The 25,490-nt window shown below is 47.6% G+C and overlaps 1 protein-coding gene across 2 annotated transcripts in view; it reads right to left on the bottom strand.

The window, feature by feature from the left end:
- Positions 1-5,841: 5,841 nt before the first annotated feature.
- Positions 5,842-25,490, bottom strand: part of DPY19L1 (dpy-19 like C-mannosyltransferase 1) — a 71,198-nt gene continuing 51,549 nt past the window's right edge. For both annotated transcript variants that reach the window (XM_068168661.1, XM_068168662.1), the window contains 8 exons: positions 24,867-24,938; positions 23,513-23,562; positions 19,526-19,550; positions 16,958-17,077; positions 13,956-14,130; positions 11,460-11,559; positions 10,300-10,425; positions 5,842-9,073 (listed from right to left, as the gene is read on the bottom strand). In XM_068168661.1, the coding sequence (XP_068024762.1) occupies positions 8,917-9,073; positions 10,300-10,425; positions 11,460-11,559; positions 13,956-14,130; positions 16,958-17,077; positions 19,526-19,550; positions 23,513-23,562; positions 24,867-24,938 (825 nt within the window). In that variant the 3' untranslated portion in view covers positions 5,842-8,916. The remainder of the gene's footprint in view (positions 9,074-10,299; positions 10,426-11,459; positions 11,560-13,955; positions 14,131-16,957; positions 17,078-19,525; positions 19,551-23,512; positions 23,563-24,866; positions 24,939-25,490) is intronic.

The following is a 25,490-nucleotide window of genomic DNA, read 5'->3' as shown; positions in this document are numbered from 1 at the left end:
CCTAGTGCTTTCAGAGAGCTTGGGTTTTGAGTTGAATGGCATCAAAAATACTTCAGGAATGCAAAAAACCCAACCCCAAACAAACTCTGTTCTACCCAGCTACCGAGCTTGGTTCTAACTCCAGCTCCTTTTACTGAGGAGTGGAAGATAAAGTCCTCCAAACACAGATGCAGTGTATTCCCATACTCACAGATCAAAGAAAAGCAAGGCAGGGCTTCAAGCATCATCATAAAGCTAATTTAGGACCAAGAAGGAAAAAAAGCAGCATCCTACTTGGGGGTATTTTCAGTCTTCGCTGACTCCTTTAGCTAATCAATGCAGAAGCTGGGAGCTTTAGAAGCAGTTAACCTATAAAAGCCAAGAGTACAGAACAGGCTGGGACCTTCTTTTGTAGAACTCAAGACAGCAAAACACTAACTGCTTGCAAGTAAGGTTTGCCAGCTGCATCTGAAGACACCCAAGGGACTTGTAGTGAGAGAAGCTGAGCAGCAAAGCTGCTGAGTAACCTGAAGGTGATGCTGCTCAGATGTTTAAACACAGCAGATCAGGACTGAAAGGAAGAATTGAAGAGGGGATTGGAGCACAGCCCTGTGAGGAGAGGCTGAGGGAGCTGGGGTTGCTTAGCCTGGAGAAGAGGAAGCTCAGGAGAGACCTTCTTGCCCACTACACCTACCTGAAGGGAGGTTGTAGCCAGGTGGGGGTTGGTCTCTTCTCCCAGGCAAGCAGCACCAGAACAAGAGGACACAGTCTCAAGCTGTGCCAGGGGAAGTTTAGGCTGGAGGTGAGGAGAAAGTTCTTCCCAGAAAGAGTAACTGGCCATTGAAATGTGCTGCCCAGGGAGGTGGTGGAGTCACCATCCCTGGAGCTGTTTGAGAAGAGCCTGGATGAGGCACTTGGTGCCATGGTTTAGTTGATTAGAGGGTGTTGGGTGATAGGTTGGACTTGATGACCTTGAAGGTCTTTTCCAACCTGGTCTGGTCTGGTCTATTCTCTTCTATTTCAGTGACACCAGAATCATAGAATCAATAAGGTTGGAAAAGACCTCAGAGATCATCAAGTCCAACCTATCACCCAACACCTCCTGACTAACTAAACCATGGTTCCAAGTGCCACATCCAATGCCCTCTTGAACACCTCCAGGGATGGTGACTCCACCACCTCCCTGGGCAGCACATTCATATGGCCAATCTCTCTTGCTGGGAAGAACTTGCTCCTCACCTCCAACCCTAAACCTCCCCTGGTGCAGCTTGAGACTGTGTCTTCTTGTTCTGGTGCTGGTTGCAGGGAGAAGAGACCAACCCCCACCTGGCTACAACCTCCCTTCAGGTAGCTGTGGAGAGCAAATCCAGCTTTGCAAATGAAAGCCTGAAGAATGAACTCCAGTGACTCCTTTGCTTCTGGATGCACATCAAAAGGACAGAGCTTTTTCTTCTTTTAAAAGTCCTTCCATTTCAGGCTCAGCATTACCTTTAAATGCTTTCATATCCTTCAGGCTAAAATCTAATCCTTCTCCCTCCTGCCAAACAGGCAAAACACGTGCTGCTTGCACTCCAGAATCAATTTATACATTGATCATCTTGCAGGCCACAGGGAGTCCTGCCCCAGTCCTCAGCCAGACATGAAACCAGTACGATTCATGCCCTCTGTGTCTTCCCTCCATATCTCATGATCTATTTTCAGTAAGTCTCCTACACATGCTACAGAAAGAAGCAATAAAGCCATTCAACTGCTGCTCTAAGATGAAGCCATTCAAACAACTGATTTGGGGCATTCTATGCATTTTATCAATAATGAGCCATTCCAGCAGCAGATGAGAGAAGCCCCTTTGCTGAGCAGGAAGGAGATCCTGCCTGATGCTATAAATCCTTCTACTCCCCTGCTTCAACCCACAGGTCAGCTTAAAGCTCTGCCAGACACAGCTCATCACCACCTTTGACTGCAGACTGAAGTAGAAGAGCTTCTGTCATACAACTAGAGTGGAGATGTGCTTATCACAGCACCCAGAGGTTGCACTGCCCAAGCAATGGCTGACCAGTGCTCAGATGTAAGAGTTCACAGCACCACAGGATGTCAGGGGTTGGAAGGGACCTCTGGAGATCTTCCAGCCCAAGCCCCGCTGCGAGAGCAGGACCAGAGAATCCAGCACAGGTCACACAGGAACACATCCAGACAGGGCTGGAAAGTCTCCAGAGAAGGAGGCTCCACAACCTCTCTGGGCAGCCAGTTCCAGTGCTCCGAGACCCAGTTCTCCATTCCATGTCTCCAGTCTTAATCTCTCTCAAAGGATAATCAGTTCCTTCTCATCTAAACTCTATTAATAATCAGACAGTAAAGACCTCCCCTCCCACCACATCAACAAAGCTGGGGAGGGGTCTGGAGCACAGCCCTGTGAGGAGAGGCTGAGGGAGCTGGGGTTGCTTAGCCTGGAGAAGAGGAGGCTCAGGGGAGACCTTCTTGCTCTCTACAACTCCCTGAAGGGAGGTTGTAGCCAGGTGGGGGTTGGTCTCTTCTCCCAGGCAAACAGCACCAGAACAAGAAGACACAGTCTCAAGCTGTGCCAGGAGAGGTTTAGGCTGGAGGTGAGGAGAAAGTCCTTCCCAGCAAGAGAGATTGGCCACTGGAATGTGCTGCCCAGGGAGGTGGTGGAGTCACCATCACTGGAGGTGTTCAAAAAAGAATTGGATGTGGCACTTGAAGCCACGGTTTAGTTGTTTAAATGGTGTTGGGTGATAGGTTGGACTTGATGATCTCTGAGGTCTTTTCCAACCTTATTGAGTCTATGATCTGCCACCCTTCTAACTCCTCACTGTACACCAACAGAGATTACATGGATGGCTACCAGGATTTGGATTCCTTTGTCCAGCTGCTGACAAATTCACACAGGATCAGGACATGTTAAGGTTTGGAAGAGACCTCTGGAGATCCTCCTGTCCAAGCTCCCCTGCCAGAGCAGGACTAGAGAATCCAGCACAGGTCACACAGGAACACATCCAGATGGGGCTTGAATGTCTCCAGAGGAGGAGACTCCACAACCTCTCTGGGCAGCCTGCTCCAGTACTCTGTCACCCTCACAGTGAAGAAGTTCCTCCTCATGTTGAGGTGAAACCTCCTGTGCTGCAGTTTCTATCCATTGCCCCTTGTCCTATCCCAGGGCACAAGTGAGCAGAGCCTGTCCCTGTCCCTGCCTTCCTGACACCCAGCCCTCAGCTATTCCGCAGCACCTTGCTTTTCTGAGTTTAAAAATATGATGGCTGCAGGGCTTCCCACTGCACCAGGGGAGGCTGGACATTAGGAAAACAAATTTCCCTGAAAGAGTGGTCAAGCATTGCAACAGCCTGTCCAGGGAGGTGGTTGGAGGTCTTTAAAGGTCATTTAGATGTGGTGCTTAGGCATATGGTGCATGGGGAACTTGGTAGAAGAGGGTTAATGTTTGGACCTCATCATCTCAAGGGTCTTCTCCAGCCCAGATAATTCTATGATTCTGTGACATATCCTCTCTGGTTTTTCACCTACTTCTCCACTGATACTCCAAGTATAAAGGAGGCCTGGAAGAGGTGTGTGAGCTTGGTTTCACTACCTGAAGCACATCCCTGCATTGCTTACCTGAGGGTTCAGCCTCCTCGCACCTGCCGTGGCAACTGCATTAAACTTCAGCTGAAGAGTCACGAGAGCAGAAATCATAGAATCAGAAAGGCTGCAAAAGACCTCAGAGATCATCAAGGCCAACCTAGCACCCAACACCTCATGACTAACTAAACCAGCCTCTTCTCACAGGGCTGTGCTCCAGACCCTGATGTCCTTCCTAAATTGAGGGGCCCAGAACTGGACACAGGACTCAAGGTGTGGCTTAACCAGTGCAGAGCACAGGGCACAATGACTTCCCTGCTCCTGCTGGCCACACTATTCCTAATGCAGGCCAAGATGCCATTGGCCTTCCTGGCCACCCAGGCACACTGCTGGCTCATGTTTAGGTGGCTGTCGATCAGCACCCCCAGGTCCCTCTGTTTGGGAGCTCTCAGCCACTCTGACCCCAGCCTGTAGCTCTGCATGGGGTTGTTGTGGCCAAAGTGCAGCACCTGGCACTTGGATTTGTTGAATGCCATCCCATTGGACTCTGCCCATCTGTCCAGTCGGTCGAGGTCCCTCTGCAGAGCCCTTCTGCCCTCTAACTGACCAACATCTGCTCCCAACATGGTGTCATCTGCAAATTTGCTGATGACTGACTCAATCCCCTCATCCAGATCATCAGTGAAGATATTAAAGAGGACAGGGCCCAGCACTGATCCCTGGGGGACGCCACTGGTGACTGGCTGCCAGCTGGATGTGGCACCGTTTGCCCTGGTTTCTGTGTGTGGGGGAGAACTGAACTTCTCTCACCACCACACAAGATGTGCCAGGGGAATTTTAGGCTGGAGGTGAGGAGAAAGTTCTTCCCAGAGAGATTGGCCATTCGAATGTGCTCCCCAGGGAGGTGGTGAATAGAATAGACCAGACCAGACCTGAAGAGACCTTCAAGATCGTGTCCAACCTATCATCCAACACCACCCAATCAACTAAACCATGCAACCAAGCACCCTGTCAAGTCTCCTCCTGAACACCTCCAGTGATGGTGACTCCACCACCTCCCTGGGCAGCACATTCCAATGGGCAATCACTCTCTCTGGGAAGAACTTCCTCCTAACCTCCAGCCTAAACTTCCCCTGGCGCAGCCTGAGACTGTGTCCTCTTGTTCTGGTACTGGTTGCCTGGGAGAGAAGAGACCAACCTCTGCCTGTCTACAAACCCCCTTGAGGTAGTTGTAGAATGCAATAAGGTCACCCCTGAGTCTCCTCTTCTCCAGGCTAAGCAACCCCAGCTCCCTCAGCCTCTCCTCACAGGGCTGTGTTCCAAGCCCCTCACCAACTTTGTTGCCCTTCTCTGGACTCGTTCCAGCAAGTTAACCTCCTTCCTAAACTGAGGAGCCCTGAACTGGACACAGGACTCGAGGTGCAGCCTAACCAGTGCAGTGTACAGGGGCAGAATGACCTCCCTCTTCCTGCTGGCCACACTGCTCCTGATGCAGGCCAGGATTCCATTGGCCCTCTTGGCTGCCTGGGCACACTGCTGGCTCATGTTCAGCCTACCATCAACCAGCACCCCCAGGTCCCTCCCTGCCTGGCTGCTCTCCACCCACTCTGACCCCAGCCCATAGCACTGCATGGGGTTGTTGTGGCCAGTGTGCAGAAACCTGGCACTTGGATGTGTTCAATCTCATGCCCTTGGACTCTGCCCATCTGTCCAGCCTGTCCAGGTCCCTCTGCAGAGCCTCTCTACCCTCCAGCAGATCAACTCCTGCCCCCAGCTTGGTGTCATCAGCAAATTTACTGATGATGGACTCAATGCCCTCATCCAGATCATCAATAAAGATGTTAATCACTGGAATCACTGTCCCTGGAAGTGTGTTCAGAGAAGGCTTGGATGTGGCACTTGGAGCCATGGTTTAGTTAGTCAGGAGGTATTGGGTGATAGGTTGGACTCGACGATCTCTGAGGTCTCTTCCGACCTTACTGATTCTAGGAGAGCAGACATCTAACACCCATCAGAAAAAAAACAGAGAGAGAGAACAAGTTCCACCTTTTCCTTTTTTATTTAACCACATAAGTACATGTCAACAGTTGCCATAAACTTCATAAAAATACAGTACCTTTGTTTTTTGTTTTTCACCTCTGTGCTGCAGCACAAATCACAATGTTTATGTATACAAAGATATTTTGTTTTCCTGCTTCCTTTAACTCAGTGAACAGTTTAAAAAGTGACTTCCCCAAAGCCCTTTTTCTATTCCCCCCCCCCCCCCCCCCCCCCCCGTGTTTTGCTTTGTGTGAATTTTTTCTGGGTTTTCTTCTTTTTTTTTTCCAAAAGCTACCCTGCAAAAGTTAAAAAGCTAAATGCATCTTCAGCCATTCCCTCCCTCACCCTCTCTCCATAAAACAGCTCTTAAAAAATAGAAGGAAGTCTTAGAATACTGAGCAGTTCTTACACTGCTGCTGGAGCATTTTCATGGACACTTGTTTTAGCAGCCTGATGGATGCTGCCCCTACAGCATCTCAACACTGCTAGATGCTCTCAGGGCTGGAAAAAAAACACACACTCACTGACCTTATCAATAGACTGAGGTCTGAACAACAGAAAACAGCCAAGCCAAAATAAAACCAAACCACGAATGACACAAAGAGAAACATCAGAGTTTAGAAGTCTTCTCGTACCTTAGAACCACAAATTATTGTGATGTTTCCCAGTGGCAATCAGCATACAAAAGACCTCTGCCTGGTCCATTAAAACAACTCAAAGGGAGTTTTCTCCTTGCACCCTGGGAAGAGAATTCTCTCCTTGCACCTTGGGAAGAGAATTCTCTCCTTGCACCCTGGGAAGAGAATTCTCTCCTTGCACCTTGGGAAGAGAATTCTCTCCTTGCACCCTGGGAAGAGAATTCTCTCCTTGCACCTTGGGAAGAGAATTCTCTCCTTGCACCTTGGGAAGAGAATTCTCTCCTTGCACCCTGGGAAGAGAATTCTCTCCTTGCACCTTGGGAGGAGAATTCTCTCCTTGCACCTCGGGAAGAGAATTCTCTCAGTGCTTTGTTACCTGTGTGACTGGGGTCACTGCAAGAACCAGCTGGGGCAAGGCTAAGCCACACACAACTGACTACGCTCCTATCACACAAAGAACAAAACCCAAGCTGAAACAAAACCAAACCAGGAATGATACAAAGGGAAACATCAGAGTTTAGAAGTCTTCTCACATCTTAGAACCACAAATTATTGTGATGTTTCCCAGTGGCAATCAGCATACAAAAGACCTCTGCCTGGTCCATTAAAACAACTCAGGGAGTTTTCTCCTTGCACCTTGGGAAGAGAATTCTCTCCTTGCACCTTGGGAAGAGAATTCTCTCCTTGCACCTTGGGAAGAGAATTCTCTCCTTGCACCTTGGGAAGAGAATTCTCTCCTTGCACCTTGGGAAATGAATTCTCTCCTTGCACCTTGGGAAGTGAATTCTCTCAGTGCTTTGTTACCTCTGTGACTGGGGTCACTGCAAGAACCAGCTGGGGCAAGGCTAAGCCACACACAACTGACTACACTCCTATTACACAAAGAACAAAACCCAAGCTGAAACAAAACCAAACCAGGAATGATAGAGAAACACTAGAGAACACTTCTCCTATCTTAAAATCACAAATTCCTGTGATATCTCCCAGTGGCAATAAGCATACAAAAAAATCCCTACCTGGTCAATTAAAACAATTCAAAGGGAGTTTTCTCCTTGTACCTTGGGAAGAGAATTCTCTCCTTGCACCCTGGGAAGAGAATTCTCTCCTTGCACCTTGGGAAGAGAATTCTCTCAGTGCTTTGTTACCTGTGTGATTGGTGTGACTGCAAGAACCAGCTGGGGCAATGCTAAGCCACACACAACTGACTACACTCCTATCATACACATAAAAAACCCCAAGCCAAAATAAACCCAAACCAGGAATGATAGAGAAACACTAGACTTCAGAATTCTTTTAGACTTCAGAAGTCTTCTCTTACCTTAGAATGACAAATTCCTGTGATATTTCCCAGTGGCAACACACATACAAAAAACCCCTACCTGGTCAATGAAAACAACTCAAAGGGAGTTTCCTTCGGCACTGAATTCTCTCCTTGCACCTTGGGAAGTGAATTCTCTCAGTGCTTTGTTACCTGTGTGACTGGGGTGACTGCAAGAACCAGCTAGGGCAATGCTAAGCCACTACACTCCTATCACAGTTGGGGGTTAGACTTCCTTTTCTTCCCTTCCTTGAATGCTGCTGATAAAATCCAGGCAGGATCTAATACATAGTGGGGGGGGGGGAGAAGACAGGGCCTCAATTTTAAGCACTGAAGGTTTTGTTAAGGCAGTGAAGGATTTATTTCAGTATCTTTCTAAGGCTATGACAGTTGGTTGGGTTTTTGTTGTTGTTTTTTTCCTGAATAAAGGACTTTTCCCCTTAAAAATTTGGTGTGTCTTAAGCCAGCCTATCCTGAATGAAGAAGGATGCTAAAAGAAGTAACAAATCCTTGGACACTGAGAAGCCTCAACTATTGCTCACTGCAAGTATTCCCCTTATTAGCCTGTTAGGGGCTTTTGTGTTTTAACAGCAGTTAAGATTCCTAGAGCATGCACCTACAAGAATGAAGTTTTAAAGCCTTCCACTTCAAAAAGCAAGCTTAAAGATGATCCAAAATGATGAATGCTCTTAACCTTCTCATAGGGGAAAAAAACCCAACCCACAACAACCCTGCATTTCTCTCAGCCATGAGCAGTGGAACTACTTGATTCCTGAAAGAGAATTTCTACTCTCACCTTGCCCTGAAGGGAGATGGCAATGAAAGTGACATGGGAAAGCTGACGCCAGATGCTATAGCACCATTCATTCCTTTGTTCCCTAGCTGCTAGCACCAAAGCTTTAAACCTGCTTTGCTAAGACATCCTGACAGTCCCCATTTCACCACTGCATTGGGGGTGGGGGGTGGGGTTGAGAATGGAGTTTCCTTCCCACAGCTGCTTTTAACTCTTGGTCTTCCTTCTTTCTTTTCTTTTTGGATCAGTGTTAAACAAAATGTGCAAACATAGAATCATTTGCATAGCAAATCTCAAGGGACTGACCCTGCAATAGAAATCCACAAACTGTTAGGTTGAAGATATTTCTATCATCAGAATTCATTTAAAATGGTTAAAAAACCAAAACAAAACAAAAGGAAAAAAAAGAAGAAGAAACCAGATGTGGTTTGGTTTTCCTTTCCCACCCTCTCCCCCTCCCCCCTTTTAAGTCTGGTAGAAAAAGGTATTTCTGATTTAGAACTCTTTCTAGTTGCTTGTTTTAAAAAGACAGACTGATGGTGGGTCTCTGCACTGAGATGTTATTCCTTTGGGATCTTCAAGACTCTGTAATTGCTGTTTTCAAACACTGTGATGAAATGTGGCCTGGGATCCTCGCTCATGAGGGTGCACAAAGGGATTCGGCCACTGTTAACAGGATCTTCCACATCCCAAATTTCAGGCATGCTGCAGCCAGGCCTAGAGAACAGAGGAAATGCAAAAAAGGGGCATGAAGAAAGGCCATCAAAAACCCCAAAGCTTGCTGTGTGCACTGGTTAGGCCACACCTCAAGTACTGTGTCCAGTTCTGGGCCCCTCAGTTTAGGAAGGAGGTTGACTTGCTGGAGCGTGTCCAGAGAAGGGCAACAAAGCTGGGGAGGGGCTTGGAACACAAGCCCTATGAGGAGAGGCTGAGGGAGCTGGGGCTGCTTAGCCTGGAGAGGAGGAGACTCAGGAGTGATCTTATTGCTCTCTACAACTACATCAAGAGGGGTTGTAGACAGCCAGAGGATGGTCTCTTCTCCCAGGCAACCAGCACCAGAACAAGAGGACACAGTCTCAGGCTGCGCCAGGGGAGGTTCAGGCTGGAGGTTAGGAGGAAGTTCTACACAGAGAGAGTGATTGCCCATTGGAATGGGCTGCCCGGGCAGGTGGTGGAGTCACCATCACTGGAGGTGTTCAGGAGGAGACTTGATAGGGTGCTTGGTTTCATGGTTTAGTTGATTAGGTGGTGTTGGGTGATAGGTTGGACATGATGATCTTGAAGGTCTCTTCAGGTCTGGTCTGGTCTATTCTATTCTATTCACCCTCCTATGAATCTCTGATTGCGCCATCTAGATTTTTATGTTCAACCTTACACTAAAGATTCTTAGCAGATTACCAAAGATCAATAAATATCAATAAACCATGCAGCCCCGAAGGCAAAGAGGAGCATGGCCAGCAGGGCAAGACAGAGGATTCAGCTCCTTTACTCTGCTCTTGTGAGGCCCAGCCTCGAACACTGCATCCAGTTCCGGTGTCCCCAGCATAAGAAGGACACAGAGCTGTTGGAGTGAGTCCAGAGGAGGCCACAAAGATGATCCAAGGGTTGGAGCAGCTCTGCAGTGAGGATAGGCTGGGGGAGTTGGGGGTGTTCAGCCCAGAGAAGACTTCAGGGGGACCTCAGAGCTGCCTTCCAACACCTGAAGGGATCCTACAGGAAGGCTGCAGAGGGACTTTTCATGAGGGTGTCTGGAGACAGGACAATGGGGAATGATTTGGAGCTGAGGGAGAGCAGGGTTAGACTGGGGCTGAGGAAGAAGTTCTTCAGGAGAAGGGTGGTGGGACTCTGCCCAGGGAGGTTGTGGCTGCCTCCTCCCTCTTGGTGTGGCAGGGACACCTCAACTAAACTGGGCTGCTCAAGGCCTCATCAGGCAGAGAACTCACTTTTTTCTGCTCACACACAATGACTCTTCCAGAATGTAGTAATTGACTCCTAGTTTTATCAGCTCTCTTTTCACTTCTTTCGCAGGTTTTCGACTGTACATGGAATACACAACTTTGGTTCTGGCCCTTCAAAAAGAGAAACAGACAAGACAAAAAGTCAGCATCCAAATGTAAGCTCCACCTTTAGACTGGACAGGAAGGCTTTTGATTTCTCCAGACAACTAAGCAAAACTGTAAGTTTAATCATAGAATAGAATCATCGACTCAATAAGGTTGGAAAAGACCTCAGAGATCATCAAGTCCAACCTATCACCCAACATCTCATGGCTAACTGAACCATGGCTGCAAGTGCCACATCCAAGCCTTTTTTGAACACCTCCAGGGATGGGGACTCCACCACCTCCCTGGGCAGCACATTCCAATGGCCAATCTCTCTTGCTAGGAAGAACTTTCTCCTCACCTCCAGCCTAAACTTCCCCTGGCACAGCTTGAGACTGTGTCCTCTTGTTCTGATGCTGGTTGCCTGGGAGAAGAGACCAACCCCCACCTGGCTACAACCTCCCTTCAGGGAGTTGTAGACAGCAAGAAGGTCTCTCCTGAGCCTCCTCTTCTCCAGGCTAAGCAACCCCAGCTCCCTCAGCCTCTCCTCACAGGGCTGTGCTCCAGACCTCTCCCCAGCCTTGTTGCCCTTCTCTGGACACATTCAAGTGTCTCGATGTCCTTCTTAAATTGAGGGCCCCAGAACTGGACACAGGACTCAAGGTGTGGCCTAACCAGTGCTGAGTTCAGGGCAGAATGACCTCCCTGCTCCTGCTGGCCACACTGTTCCTGATGCAGGCCAGGATGCCACTGGCCTTCTTGGCCACCTGGGCACACTGCTGGCTCATGTTCAGCCTACTATCAACCACTACCCCCAGGTCCCTTTCTGCCTGGCAGCTCTCCAGCCACTCTGTCCCCAGCCTGTAGCTCTTCATGGGGTTGTTGTGGCCAAAGTGCAGCACCTGGCACTTGGACTTCTTCAGTGCCATTCTGTTGGGCTCTGCCCATCTGTCCAGCCTGGCAAGGTCCCTCTGGAGAGCCCTTCCACCCTCTAGTAGTAGTGCCACTTGCTTTAATGTGGTGTTTGCAAATAAAAGCAGATCCTCAACTTCAGTATTTACCTTAATCCTGCATCTTCATAGTGAGGATGATTCACCACAGGACGAAGCGTGGACAGTTTTACACTTGCCATGGTAGGCATTGCTCCTGCAAAAACTGCATCTGAAATACAGAGTGAAAGGCACATTTGGAATAAAGAACCAAGCAGTAAAAGCAGAGAAGCAATCTTCAAATGTCTAAGCAGTAATCCTGCAGAAAAATATGAAGAGGGTAGGGTTCTCTTTCTGGAAAGCACTACATGGCACCAATAGGTGCCCTCTGCCCTGCTGAGGCTTCACCTGGAATACTGTGTCCAGGTCTGGGCTCTTCAGTTCAAGAAGGACCTCAGGAAACTGCTTGAAAGAGTCCAGCACAGAGCCACAAAAATGATGAAGGGAGTAGAATACCTTCCTTAGGAGGGACTGAGAGAGCTGAGGCTCTGTAGGTTGGAGCAGAGGAGCCTGAGGGTGACCTCATTACTCTTGATAAAGATGTGCAGGGCAGGGTCAGGAGGATGCAGCCAGGCTCTGCTCAGGGATATCCAGTGATAGGACAAGGGGCAATGGGGACAAGCTGGAGCAGAGGAGGTTCTACAGGAGCATAAGGAAAAAACTCTGTCTCTTTGAGGGTGCCAGAGCCCTGGAGCAGGCTGCCCAGAGAGGTTGTGGAGTCTCCTTCTCTGGAGACTTTCCAACCCCACCTGGATGCATTCCTGTGTGACCTGCCCTGGGCATGCCTGCTCTGCCAGGGGGGTTGGACTGGATGAGCTTTCAAGGTCCCTTCCAACCCCTAACATTCTGTGATTCTACAGCAATCACTACTTCTTTTTTTCCTTTCCTTTTAAACCTTGAACTCAGTATAAGCCATTGGATAACCAAACAGGAGAGTCTGGAGATTTGATCTCTCTTATTTTTCTTGAATAACACATTCAGTGAATGACATATTCATTATTAGATAGTATTATGTTCATGAGACATTTAATGAATGCCACATTCATTATGGCAGCCACCTTTTGATGTGTCACTTCTGACACCATTGTTAAATGAGCAATAGAACCGCAGTCCACTTTGGCTGGAACATATATAGAGTATTTATATCTCTGTATACCTATATCTAACTAGATCTATATAGAATCACAGAAGCAGAATCACAGAATTACCAAGGTTGGAAGAGACCTCAAAGATCATCGAGTCCAACCTGTCACCACAGACCTCATGACTAATTAAACCATGGCTTCAAGTGCCATGTCCAGTCCCCTCTTGAACACCTCTAGGGATGGTGACTCCACCACCTCCCTGGGCAGCATATTCCAATGCCCAACAACTCTCTCAGTGAAGAACGTTCTCCTCACCTCCAGCCTAAACTTCCCCTGGCACAGCTTGAGACTCTGTGCCCTTGTTCTGGTGCTGCTTGCCTGAGAGAAGAGACCAACCCCCACCTGGCTACAACCTCCCTTCAGGGAGCTGTAGAGAGCAAGAAGGTCTCCCCTGAGCTTCCTCTTCTCCAGGCTAAGCAACCCCAGCTCCCTCAGCCTCTCCTCACAGGGCTGTGCTCCAGAACCCTCCCCTGCCTCATTGCCCTTCTCTGGACACCTTCAAGTGTCTCGATGTCCTTCTTAAATTGAGGAGCCCAGAACTGGACACAGGACTCAAGGTGTGGCCTAAGCAGTGCTGAGCACAGGGCAGAATGACCTCCCTGCTCCTGCTGGCCACACTATTCCTGATGCAGGCCAGGATGCCATTGGCCTTCTTGGCCACCTGGGCATACTGCTGGCTCATGTTCAGCCTACTCTCAACCACTACCCCCAGGTCCCTCTCTGCCTGGCAGCTCTCCAGCCACTCTGTCCCCAGCCTGTAGCTCTGCATGGAGTTTTTGTGGCCAAACTGCAGCACCTGGCACTTGGACTTGTTCAGTGCCATCCTGTTGGACTCTGCCCATCTGTCCAGCCTGGCAAAGTCCCTCTGGAAATTTATATACATAATATAACAATAATAAATGAAATACTTTCAGTCTTTTCCTACTGAAAAGGGAACCACTTCATTCCCAGCCACTCTTCTGACCCTTTTTCCCCCCACTCTTTTTAGTTCAAGCACAGTGCAACTGCAGCACACACTCATTCAATTCTCCTCCATCAAAATGAGGATTCCCAGAGCCACACCCAGAATGTGGTGGTTTTAGGCCTTTAAATTTTAGCTGCAAATTAATGCTGGGGGAAACTTCAACCCACCACACAGGACCAGGAAAACCCTCTTGGAATGGGACCATGCAGTACAAAACCTTAGTGCACCAGTGGAGAGAACCTCCAGCCTGGTAGCCTGGAGTGTAACACAGCAAGCTTGTGATGGGTTTTTTCATTTGCCATGGTTTGTGCATGGAGAGCTACATCCAGCTAAAGCATGGCTTTAGTCCCAAAGCAAAGGCAGAGATAGCAGCACTACACCTCTAGAGCCATTCATGCCAAGTTCTCTAGCTGTCTCTCACAGCAAAAGGGGAACACCACACATTATGAAATGCTTTACCTTGTCTGGTACTGACTTTAATCCACTCTAAAAGTTCCTCCTGTGGCAAATTGCTAAATTCTCCCATGATGTTCCACTGAGTTTGCAGGTTTGCTGATCCCTCTATTGCCATCAATGCTAAAATAGCAAAGACCAAGGCTTTGGGCTGGATTTTACAGAGGAGCCATCCAAACAACTGAAATGCAAGAATCAATTAATTTCTAGGCAACAGTCCTGGCATGTTGCATGCAACACAAGTTTTACTGATCTGTAAGGAGCCTAACATAGAATCATGCAATGGTCTGGGTTGGAAGGGACCTCCAAAGGTCAGCCAGTCCAACCCCTCTGCAGTCAGCAGGGACATCTTCAACTAGATCAGGTTGCCAAGAGCCCTATCCAGCCTCACCTTGAATATCAGAATACAGAATTAACCAGGTTGGAAAAGACCTGAGAGATCATCAAGTCCAAGCTATCACCCAACACCATCTAATCAACTCAACCATGGCACCAAGTGCCTTGGGTGATATGTTGGATGTGATGATCTCGAAGGTCTTTGCCAACCTGGTTAATTCTATTCTCATCCAGGCTCTTTTTGAACGCCTCCAGGGATGGTGACTCCACCACCTCCCTGGGCAGCACATTCCAATGACCAATTACCCTTTCTGGGAAGAACATTCTCCTCACCTCCAGCCTAAACTTCCCCTGGCACAGCTTGAGACTGTGTCCTCTTGTTCTGGTGCTGGTTGCCTGGCAGAAGAGACCAACCCCCACCTGGCTACAATCTCCCTTCAGGGAGTTGTAGAGAGCAAGAAGGTCTCCCCTGAGCCTCCTCTTCTCCAGGCTAAGCAACCCCAGCTCCCTCAGCCTCTCCTCTTAGGGCTTGTGACCTCAAGTTACAAGGGGGATAACCAAAGTTACTTTTCAGAGACTTCTTGCCACTTCTTCTAGCATTTTTTATGTTCACTGTGAAGATTCATTTGATGTTGGCAAACCTTCAGCACTTCTACCTACTCCCAGTAATCAAACAAGCATCAAGGAAGTGATGAGCACAACATTTAAGCAGAGTGATACTGGGTAGCCTGTGCAGCATTATAAAGAACTGTTGATCCCCAAAGGAACATCCAGGGAAGCAACTGAGATTCCTGGGGAACAATCATTCCTTCAGCTCCTTTAACAAGGGACATTTTTCCTCGTCTTTGCCTAATTCTGTCTCACTCATTCATCTTCCAGTTGTGACACAGAAGTGTCAGGTGGGCTACTGACAGTTAAATGCTTTAACAACACCAAAGAAACAGGCAAGGCAAGAAGCTCCAAAGGGATGTGGAAACACAGTGTAAACCAAGTTAAAAACCACTGTGTGGATACAAGGAATAATCAGTGCAAAACTTGCAGGGGCAGAGTGGTGCAGCAGCAGTAAAACCCAGCGAGTGCCTCCCGATAGCTTAAGCTCAACACACAGCAGAACAACTTGGAGCACAATGCAGGTGGACAAGTTGCAAAACCCAAGACATTTGCTTTGTTTGGGATAGAAGAGAAGGCAACTTGTGCAACTGGGTTGGGTTTTTTGGGCCTGATTTTTAACTGGTGCTCTCAGATTCAGCAATTAAACACTGAGAAGTCTGCTTCAGGACAAACATCTGGGTAAACATCCTAAGTACTGAGGCAGCTGCAGGATCAAAACAAAACCAAAGAACTAAACCCCAAACCAAACAAACAAAAGCACAAAACCAAACCAAAACTAAACCCTAACCCAAAGCCAAAACAAAAACACAAACCTGATTCAACCCAAGCCCCAAACAAAACACAAAACCAAAACTGCCATAAAAACACTCCAAAACCAAACAAAACCCCAAACCAACCCAAACCCAACCCAAACTAACCCGAAACACACCCCCAAACCAAACAAAACCCCAAACCAACCCAAACAAAACACAAAACCAAACCAACCCAAAACACACCCCCAAACCAAACAAAACCCCAAACCCAAACCAACCCAACCCAAACCCAACCCAAACAAAACACAAAACCAAACCAACCCAAAACACACCCCAAAACCAAACAAACCCCAAACCCAAACCCACACAAACAAAACCCCCAAATCCAATCCCAAAACCAACCCAAACCCCAAAAACACAAAGCCAAACCCCAAAATACAAAACCAAACCCCCCAAACCCAACCCAAACCTCCCAAACCAACCTAAACCCCCAAAACACAAATCCAAACCCAAATCCAAATCAAAACCCCAAAATACAAAACCAAATCCAAAACCAAACCCAACCCAAAACCCCAAAACCTAAAACCCCAAAACACAAAACCAACCCAAACCCCCAAAACCCCAACCCAAAACCAACCCAAACCCCCAAAACACCAAGCCAAAACCAACCCAAACCCCCAAAACCCCAACCCAAAACCAACCCAAACCCCCAAAACACAAAACCAACCTAAACCCCCAAAACACAAAGCCAAACCCAAAGCCAAACCCAAACCCAACCCAAAACCCCAAAATACAAAACCAAACCCAACACCCCAAAATACAAAACCCCAAAACACAAAACCAACCCAAACCCCCAAAACACAAAGCCAAACCCAAACCCAAATCCAAATCAAAACCCCAAAATACAAAACCAAATCCAAAACCAAACCCAACCCCAAACTCCAAAACCAACCCAAGCCCCCAAAATACAAAACCAATCCAAACCCCCAAAACCAAGCCAAACCCCCAAAACACAAAGCCAAACCCAAATCCAACCCAAAATCCCAAAATACAAAACCAAATCCAAAACCAAACCCAACCCAAAACACAAAACCAACCCAAACCCCCAAAACACAAAGCCAAACCCAAACCTAAATCCAAACCAAAACCCCAAAACACAAAACCAAATCCAAAACCAAACCCAACCCAAAACCCCAAACCAACCCAAAACCCCAAAACACAAAGCCAAAGCCAAACCCAACCCAAATCCCCAAAACACAAACCCAACCCAAACCCCCAAAACACAAAGCCAAACCCCACCCATCTTACCTGCTTTGAACACACTAAAGAAGCCATCACACAGAGATGTGGTGTCAAAAAGAGTTTCAGCCTCATGATTAGGATTGCTAGGACACTGAATGCCAACAGCTGCAAGGCATGGTACACCAGCTGCAACGAAAAGCAACACACACAAGCAGAACACTTGGGCATTTCTCCTTTCTGCCTTAAACATACAACTCCATTGATGAGTTTGTCTGTCTGAGCCAGATGAGCATCCTTTGTACTCACAAGCACAGCAAGCTTGCTTTTGGTATTCTCAGATGAGGTTAAAAAGCACCTGAGAGGCTACCCCTCGCTCCTAATGCTGAATCTAAGTCCCTTGTGGAAGTGTGGTGGTAAAGCAAAGATCACAGAATGGTCTGGGTTGGAAGGGACCTCCAAAGGTCAGATAATCCAACCTCCCCACAGTCTGCAGGGACATCTTCAACTAGATCAGGTTGCCAAGAGCCCTGTCCACACTCACCTTGAATATCTCCAGGGATGGAGCCTCAACGACCCCCCCAGGGCAACCTGTTCCAGTGTTCCACCACCCTCATGGTGCAGAACCTGTTTCCTCACATTCAATCTAAATCTGCTCTTCTCTGGTTTGAAGCCACTGCCCCTCATCCTGTCATTGCAGGCCTTTGGAAACTGTCTCTCTCCAGCCCTCTTGTAGGCCCCCTTCAAGATAAAAGCAGTGATTACAAAAATGCCTCTGATGGACGATTGGAGCGGATGACCTCGAAGGTCCCTTCCAGCCTCTGCCATTCTATGATTGTGTTTTGCTGGCATGAGATCTCCCTCACAGCACAAACCACAAACAGACTGTTGTTAAAAGGTCTGCACTCTCCTTGCTGCAAACCAAGCAAAGAAAGATGTAAGAAAGCTCCATTCAATGGCATACTTATTTCCTGGGCATCATTTTATTGCAAGCACCACGTGGAGACTTCATTATGGCACAGTGCAAATGAGAATTTGAACATTATCTGTCATGTGAGAAGCCACTAAAGGAACCAATTTTCTTCTCAGGCTATACAGGGAAGATAAAAGGTCCAGCCTAATTTTCAGCATCTTTCTGTACTGCTACAGCCAAAGGCCAATGACTTGGCAACAAAGCTGGGGAGGAGTCTGGAGCACAGCCCTGTGAGGAGCGGTTGAGGGAGCTGGGGTTGCTTAGCCTGGAGAAGAGGAGGCTCAGGGGAGACCTTCTTGCTCTCCACAACTACCTGAAGGGAGGTTGTAGCCAGGTGGAGGTTGGTCTCTTCTCCCAGGCAAGCAGCACCAGAACAAGAGGACACAGTCTCAAGGTGTGCCAGGGGAAGTTTAGACTGATGTTAGGAAGAAATTCTTCCCAGCAAGAGAGATTGGCCATTGGAATGTGCTGCCCAGGGAGGTGGTGGAGTCACCATCACTGGAGGTGTTTAAAAAGAGCCTGGATGAGGCACTTGGTGCCATGGTTTAGTTGATTAAATGGTGTTGGGTGATAGGTTGGACTTGAGAATCTCTGAGGTCTATTCCAACCTGGTTAATTCTGTATTCTGATATTCTTTTCCTGCTGTGCAACCCCACCATTAGCTAGGACATTTCTGGTTGCTCAAGCATGACAGGAGGGTGTTGGAACTAGATGACCTTTAAGGTCCTTTCCAACCTAAACCATTCTATGAATCTATGAACATTCTAGAGGTATTTTGCTGATGTATCCCACCCAGTCTCAGAGTCATAGATTCACAGAACACCAGGTTGGAAGGGGTCTTAAGGGTCATCTAGTCCAACCCCTCAGGGTAGGAATATAGTTTAAATGAGGTGATCCAGCACCCTGTCAGCCTGGGCATTGAAACTGTCTCAAGTAGGGGAATCACCTACCTCCCTTGGGAGTTTATTCCAATGTTTAATAGTTTGAATGGTGGAAAAAAAGTCCTTTCTGGCATCTAGTCAAATCTCCCCAGCAGCAACTTGTGCCCATTAGGCTTTGTCTTCACCGAGTGCCTCTCTGAAAAAAGGGAATCTCCCTCCTCATGATAGAGGAGACTAAAAAAATACAAAAACCTTCAAATAAGCCACAGAATCACAGAATTGTCAGAGTTGGAAGGGACCTCAAGGATCAGCCAGTTCCAACACTCCAGCCGTGGGCAGGGACACCTCACACTACCGCAGGTTGCTCACAGCCACATCCAACCACAGATGAGGCTTCCACCACCTCCCTGAGCAACCTGTGCCAGTGTCTCACCACCCTCCTGGGGAACAACTTCTTCCTAATGTCTAATCTAAATCTCCCCTCCTCTAGATTGGATCCATGTCCCCAGTCCTATCACTCCCCTCAAAAGTCCCTCCCCAGCTTTCTTTTAGCTCCCTTCAGACACTGGAAGGCCACAATTAGGTCTCCTGGGAGCCTTCTCTTCTCTGGACTGAACAACCCCAACTCCCTCAGTCTGTCCTCATAGGAGAGGTGCTCTAGCCCTCTGATCATACTTGTGGCCCTTCTGTGGAACCACCTATCAGGGCCACACCGCTGCAACTTGAGTTTCATTTGAGTATTTACATTAACAGATGAATAAATTGATGCAGAAAGGCTCTTACCTCACCATGATTGAAACGCTCCTCTCTGCATGGAGAAAAAAAGAAAGAGGCAGAAAATCACATTATTTGTTTCTGCACTACAGGAGCACTGGATTTACTTTGAAGCCATCAGTAGTGGCTTTCAGACAATCAAACTAATCCAGTGGGCATGAGTCAGCACCTGCACAGATTATCTTCTTTTCCCTTCTATAACAAGCTTTGAAGTGTACTGCAAATCAGGAGCCATTCTCCTCAATCCCTGATATCTATTTGGGAAACTCAGAATTCACATTTGAGCAGCACTTTATAATTACTTCCACGAGGTAATTCATATACAGAAGTTTCTTTAGAGGATGATACTTCACTGATATTGAAGTGGCAGGGAAAGGGTACTAAAAAGAGAGTCTTTTACTCAGGTACTACACAGATTGGCTGTGGATTCTCAGAAGGAAACACAAATAGAAAGAGAGTCAAAATCATGCAAGTGTTCTCCAAAAATCACATAGAATCATGGAATTGTCAGGGTTGGAAGGGACATCAAGGATCAGCCAGTTCTAACCCCCCTGCCATGGGCAGGAAGACCTAACACTACAGCAGGTTACTCACAGCCACAGCCAGCCTGGCCTTCAAAACCTCCAGGGAAAACCTCCTGGCCTTCAAAACCTCCACCACCTCCCTGAGCAACCTGTGCCAGTCTCTCACCACCCTCATGGGGAAGAACTTCCTAACATCCAATCTGAATCTACCCATTTCTATTTTTTTCCCACCCTCCCCCAGTCCTATCCCTCCCTGACACCCTCAAAAGTCCCTCCCCAGCTTTCTTGTAGCCCCCTTCAGATACTGCAAGGCCACAATTAGGTCTCCTCAGAGCCTTCTCTTCTCCAGACTGAACAAGCCCAACTCCCTCAGTCTGTCCTCATAGCAGAGCAGCTCCAGCCCTCTGCTCATCCTCATGGCCCTTCTCTGGACACCTTCTAGCACCTCCAGATCCTTCCTGTAATAGAGGCTCCAGAACTGGACACAGTGCTACAGGTGGGATCTCCCCAGAGCAGAGTAGAGGGGGAGAATCACCTCCCTTGACCTGCTGGCTATGCTCCTCTTGATACAGCCTAGGCTCTGGTTGGTTCTCTGGGCTGAAGGTGCTCACTGCTGGCTCCTGTTGAGTTTCTCCTCCACCAGCACCCCCAGGTCCTTTTCTTCAGGGCTGCTCTGAAGCCAGTCCCTGCCCAGCCTGTATTGTTGCCTGGGATTGCCCTGACCCAGCTGCAGGACCTTGCACTTGGTCTTGTTGAACCTCATGAGGTTGTCATGGGTTCACCTCTGCAGCCTGTCCAGGTCCCTCTGGATGGCCTCCCTTCCCTCCAGCTATCTGCTGCCCCACACAGCTTGGTGTCATCAGCAAACCTGCTGAGGGTGCACTCAATGCCACTCTCCATGTCACCCACAAAGATGTTAAACAAGCCTGGTCCCAGGATTGATCCCTGAGGGACTCCACTTGTCACTGGCCTCTACTTGGATATGGACCCACTGACAGCCACCCTTTGGGTGCAGCCATCAAGCCAGTTCTCTATCTACTGAGCAGTCTAGCCATCAGACCCATCCTACACCAGCTTGGAGACCAGGATGCGGTGTGGTCTCCAAGCATCTGTGAAGCCAGGATGCTGAATCCCTCCCCTGATACATGGAAACTTTGCTAATGGCCATCAGAGTATGGAAAGCACTGAAATGATCACTGATAAAGCAAAGAACAACACTAGGAGCCAGGAGATATGTCTGGGAAATGGCAACATGCAGCTGGACAGATGGACTGCTCTTGAGCACAACATCACCAAGTGATGCCAAATGGTTCTGGCAGGCTGAGCAGGCATTACAGGTATTGAGAAGGCAGAATTAAGAGAGTTAGGATCTCTTGCTTAAAAAATAAGATTCAGCTACCTTTACCACCCAGAAAAGAAACAAAATAATGGGGAGGAAAGAATTTGTATTCATTAGCTACAGCAGAAAAGTGAATTTAGTAAATGGAATTAATAGATAGGATCCCTTGCTGAAAAATGAAATTCAGCTACCTCTACCACCCAGAAAGAGAAATGATGGGAAGGAAAGCATTTGTATTCATTATTTATAGCAGGAAAGTGTTTAGTAGATGGAATTAATAGTCAAGATCCCTTGCTAAAAAGTGAAATTCAGCTACCTTTATCACCTGGAAAGCAAAATAATGGGGAGGAAAGGATTTGTATCCATTATTTATAGGAGAAAAGTGAATTTAGTAAATAGAATTAATACAGTTAGGATCCCTTGCTAAAAAAAAAACCAAACTGAAATTCAGCTACCTTTATCACCCAGAAAGAAAAATAATGGGGAAGAAAGGATTTGGATTCATTAGTCACAGCAGAAAAGTGTTTAGGAAATGGAATGGATAGTTAGGATCCCTTGCTAAAAAATGAAATTCAGCTACCTTTATCACCTAGAAAACAAAATAATGGGGAGGAAAGAATTTGTATTCATTTGGAGGAGAGAAGGGAATTTAGTAAATAGAATTAATACAGTTAGGATCCCTTCCTAAAAATGAAGCTCAGTTACCTGACCGCTAGATGGATAAGGAACTGGCTTGATGGCCGCACCCAAAGAGTGGCTGTCAATGGCTCCATGTCCCAGTGGAGGCCAGGGACAAGCAGAGTCCCTCAGGGATCAGTCCTGGGACCAGGCTTATTCAACATCTTTGTGGGTGCCATGGACAGTGGCATTGAGTGCACCCTCAGCAGGTTTGCTGATGACACCAAGCTGTGTGGTGCAGCAGACACGCTGGAGGGAAGGGAGGCCATCCAGAGGGACCTTGACAGGCTGGAGAGGTGGGCACAAGCCAACCTCATGATGTTCAACAAGACCAAGGGCAGGGTTCTGCAGCTGGGCCGAGGCAATCTCAGGCACAAATCCAGGCTGGGCAGTGACTGGCTGGAAAGCAGCCCTGAGGAGAGAGACTTGGGGGTGCTGGGGGAGGAGAAGCTCAACATGAGCTCTCAATGTGCACTTGCAGCCTGCAAAGCCAATCAGATCCTGGGCTGCATCAGGAGAAGTGTGGCTAGCAGGTCAAGAGAGGTGATCCTCCCCCTCTGCTCAGCTCTGGTGAGACCCCACCTGGAGTACTGCATTCAGTTCTGAAGCCCCTAGTACAAGAGGGATGTGGAGGTGCTGGAACGTGTCCAGAGAAGGGCCACGAGGATGATCAGAGGGCTGGAGCACCTCTGCTATGAGGACAGACTGAAGGAGTTGGGGCTGTTCAGTCTGGAGAAGAGAAGGCTCTGAGGTGACCTAATTGTGGCCTTCCAGTATCTGAAGGGGGCCTACAAGAAGGCTGGGGAGGGACTGCTCAGGATCTCAGGTAGTGATAGGACTAGGGGGAATGGAATGAAGCTGGAGGTGGGGAGATTCAGGCTGGATGTGAGGAGGAAGTTCTTCACCCTGAGAGTGGTGAAGCCCTGGAATGGGTTGTCCAGGGAGGTGGTTGGGGCCCTGTCCCTGGAGGTGTTTCAAGACCAGGCTGGATGAGGCTCTGGGCAGCCTGATCTAGTGTGGGGTGTCCCTGCCCATGGCAGGGGGGTTGGAACTAGATGATCCTTGTGGTCCCTTCCAACCCTGACTGATTCTATGATACTACCTTTATCACCCGGGGCGGGGCGGGGGGAAATAATGGGGAAGAAAGCATTTTCATTCATCATTTATAGGAGAAAAGTGAATAGACACATAAATAAATATTGGTTTAGGAGAGGAGCAAAAGTAAATTATTAAACAGAGGGTCAGGATGCCTAAAAACTAAGCTCAGCAGCTAAACCTAGTTCTAGATATCCTATATCACATCTAGCACACCCAAGCCATTCAGTTACTGCACTGAACAGAATTTCCCCTTCAAAAAGGACCACTGCTGAATTATTTAGCATATAGGGAATCCAATAAACCTTCAGCAGACAATTCATTTTCACATTAAAATAAAGAGATGACAACAATATTTACCTTTCAGATTGGCCACCCTGAGATAAGGTCCACATGAGATATTTAATCGCCTGTGGGGCAAAAAAAAGGGGAGGTGGGGGGTGGGGAAAGAACAAAAAGTAGTATGAATAAACTTCCTAAAGCATTCTAAAGCTTTTTCAGCATTTGCTGAACAAAATGACAGCCAGGTAATCTCATTTTGAGCTGATGCTAAAGTAAAGACATGCAATGTTTTAGCTAAAATACCTCCCTGGGAAGCTGTTTAATTAGCCAGGCAGTGAGCAGTTACCCCATCTGTTCCTGGGTAAACTGGAAGTTGCTTTTCACACAGAGGATACAATCAATTTTTACACAAACCAGTTCAAAGCTTCAGTTCTAGGACTCATCAGCTAAGTGACAGAAATTTTTTTTGGCACTTCACACCCAGCCAAGTTTTAACATTGGCTCAGGACTGGACCTCGGCAGAAAAATCTCTGCAAATAGAATACAGAACTTGAAGCAATCAAGTCTGAAAACCCTGTGCTTTAGCTAACTTTATTGGACAGGGTCTCATCAGCAGCAGGGCTGCAATGGTGACTTCTGTTAGGAGAGACCAGGAGCTGCCTCCATATCAGACAGAGTCAGTTCCAGTCAGCTTCACAACGGATTTACCACCGGTCAAAGCTGAGCCCAGCTGAGCTGATGTCGGTGGTGCCTCTGTTGATAACATGTTTAAGGGTAAAAAAAATCCTGTGCAGCAGCTTCAAGAGAGAAACATTGCTGCAGAAATCAAAGCCAGTGAAGAAGAGGAGGGAGAATGTGCTCCAGGTGCTGGAGCAGAGATTCCCCTGCAGCTTGTGAAGACCACGGTGATGCAGGTTCTCCCCACACCAGCGTATGGAAGACCACGGTGGAGCAGATATCCACTCTGAGGCCATGCCAAAGCAGGTGGACATGAACTGAAGGAAGCTGCAACCTGTGGAGGAGCACACACAGAAGCAATCTTCTGGCATGAACTGCAGCTTGTGGTAAGAAGCTCAGGTTTTCTGGCAGGCCCTGCAACATGTGGCGGACCCATTCCTGAAGGACTATACTCCAAGGGAAGGACCCATGCTGGAGCAGTCCTTAAAGAACTGTAGCCTAGGGGAGGGACTCATTGAGCCTGGGAAGAAGGGGCTGGGGGAAGAGGGGAAGGTGGTTTTAGTCTTGCTTTTGTTTCTCACAGTTTTTAATGGCCAATAAACTGAATTCATCCTCCCCACCCGACAACCAGCCAAGATTTTAACCCAGCAGGCTAACTTCTTCCCACCTCAAAATAAACAGTGATCCCTTCAAAACACCTAAAAGGTAAACTCCAGGTGAAAAAAAAAGTGATTCACTAAAGCAGCCCACTTACCCTTTTGATGATTACCCCAAAAACCACCAGAACAACTGGTAACAGCAGAGTCTTGGTGTATCTTACTGGAGTCTGCAGTGGAAATAACCTGCATTAATTGCTTTCCATTCACCTACAGTTACTTCAATGACCACTTGAAAAAGAAAACCATAACATAGAGTTCTTCCTTGAGTAAAAGCTAAAATTAAACATTCAACAACAAAGTAAACTTAAAGAAACTCAGGCTTAAACTCCACCCACTAGACAGAATGTTAGCTAGGATCATTAGTTAAGTTCTTCACAGTGTGTTTGGAAAGCCAGCCAAGGACTGGAAGGGGATTGGACCTCATCTGAATTTGAGTACAGTGAGTTGAGGAACCTCTAAACCATGCTAAAGGCACATCTAGATATTGATGAACTAAAGTTAATTAATTCCAAACACCACATGAAGAAGCTTTGAAGCTATTCTGTAGTCTAAACCTACTACACAAGACCTTTGCAATTCTCACTTGATTTCCTACATACTCAAAACCAGCTACTGACAGCCACATCCAAGCTTTAGTTTGCAGAACTCTAACCTTTCGTCTATCCCTGAGCAAGCACTTCTTCAAGTACATTTATTAGATCCAAAATCAAAACACTCTG

This window comes from Melanerpes formicivorus, unplaced genomic scaffold (genome assembly GCF_026170545.1).
Source record: "Melanerpes formicivorus ecotype bairdi unplaced genomic scaffold, bMelFor1.0.p_v2 SCAF_148, whole genome shotgun sequence".
NCBI classification, from domain to species: Eukaryota; Metazoa; Chordata; class Aves; order Piciformes; family Picidae; genus Melanerpes; species Melanerpes formicivorus.
This window is presented reverse-complemented; position numbering and strand designations above follow the sequence as displayed.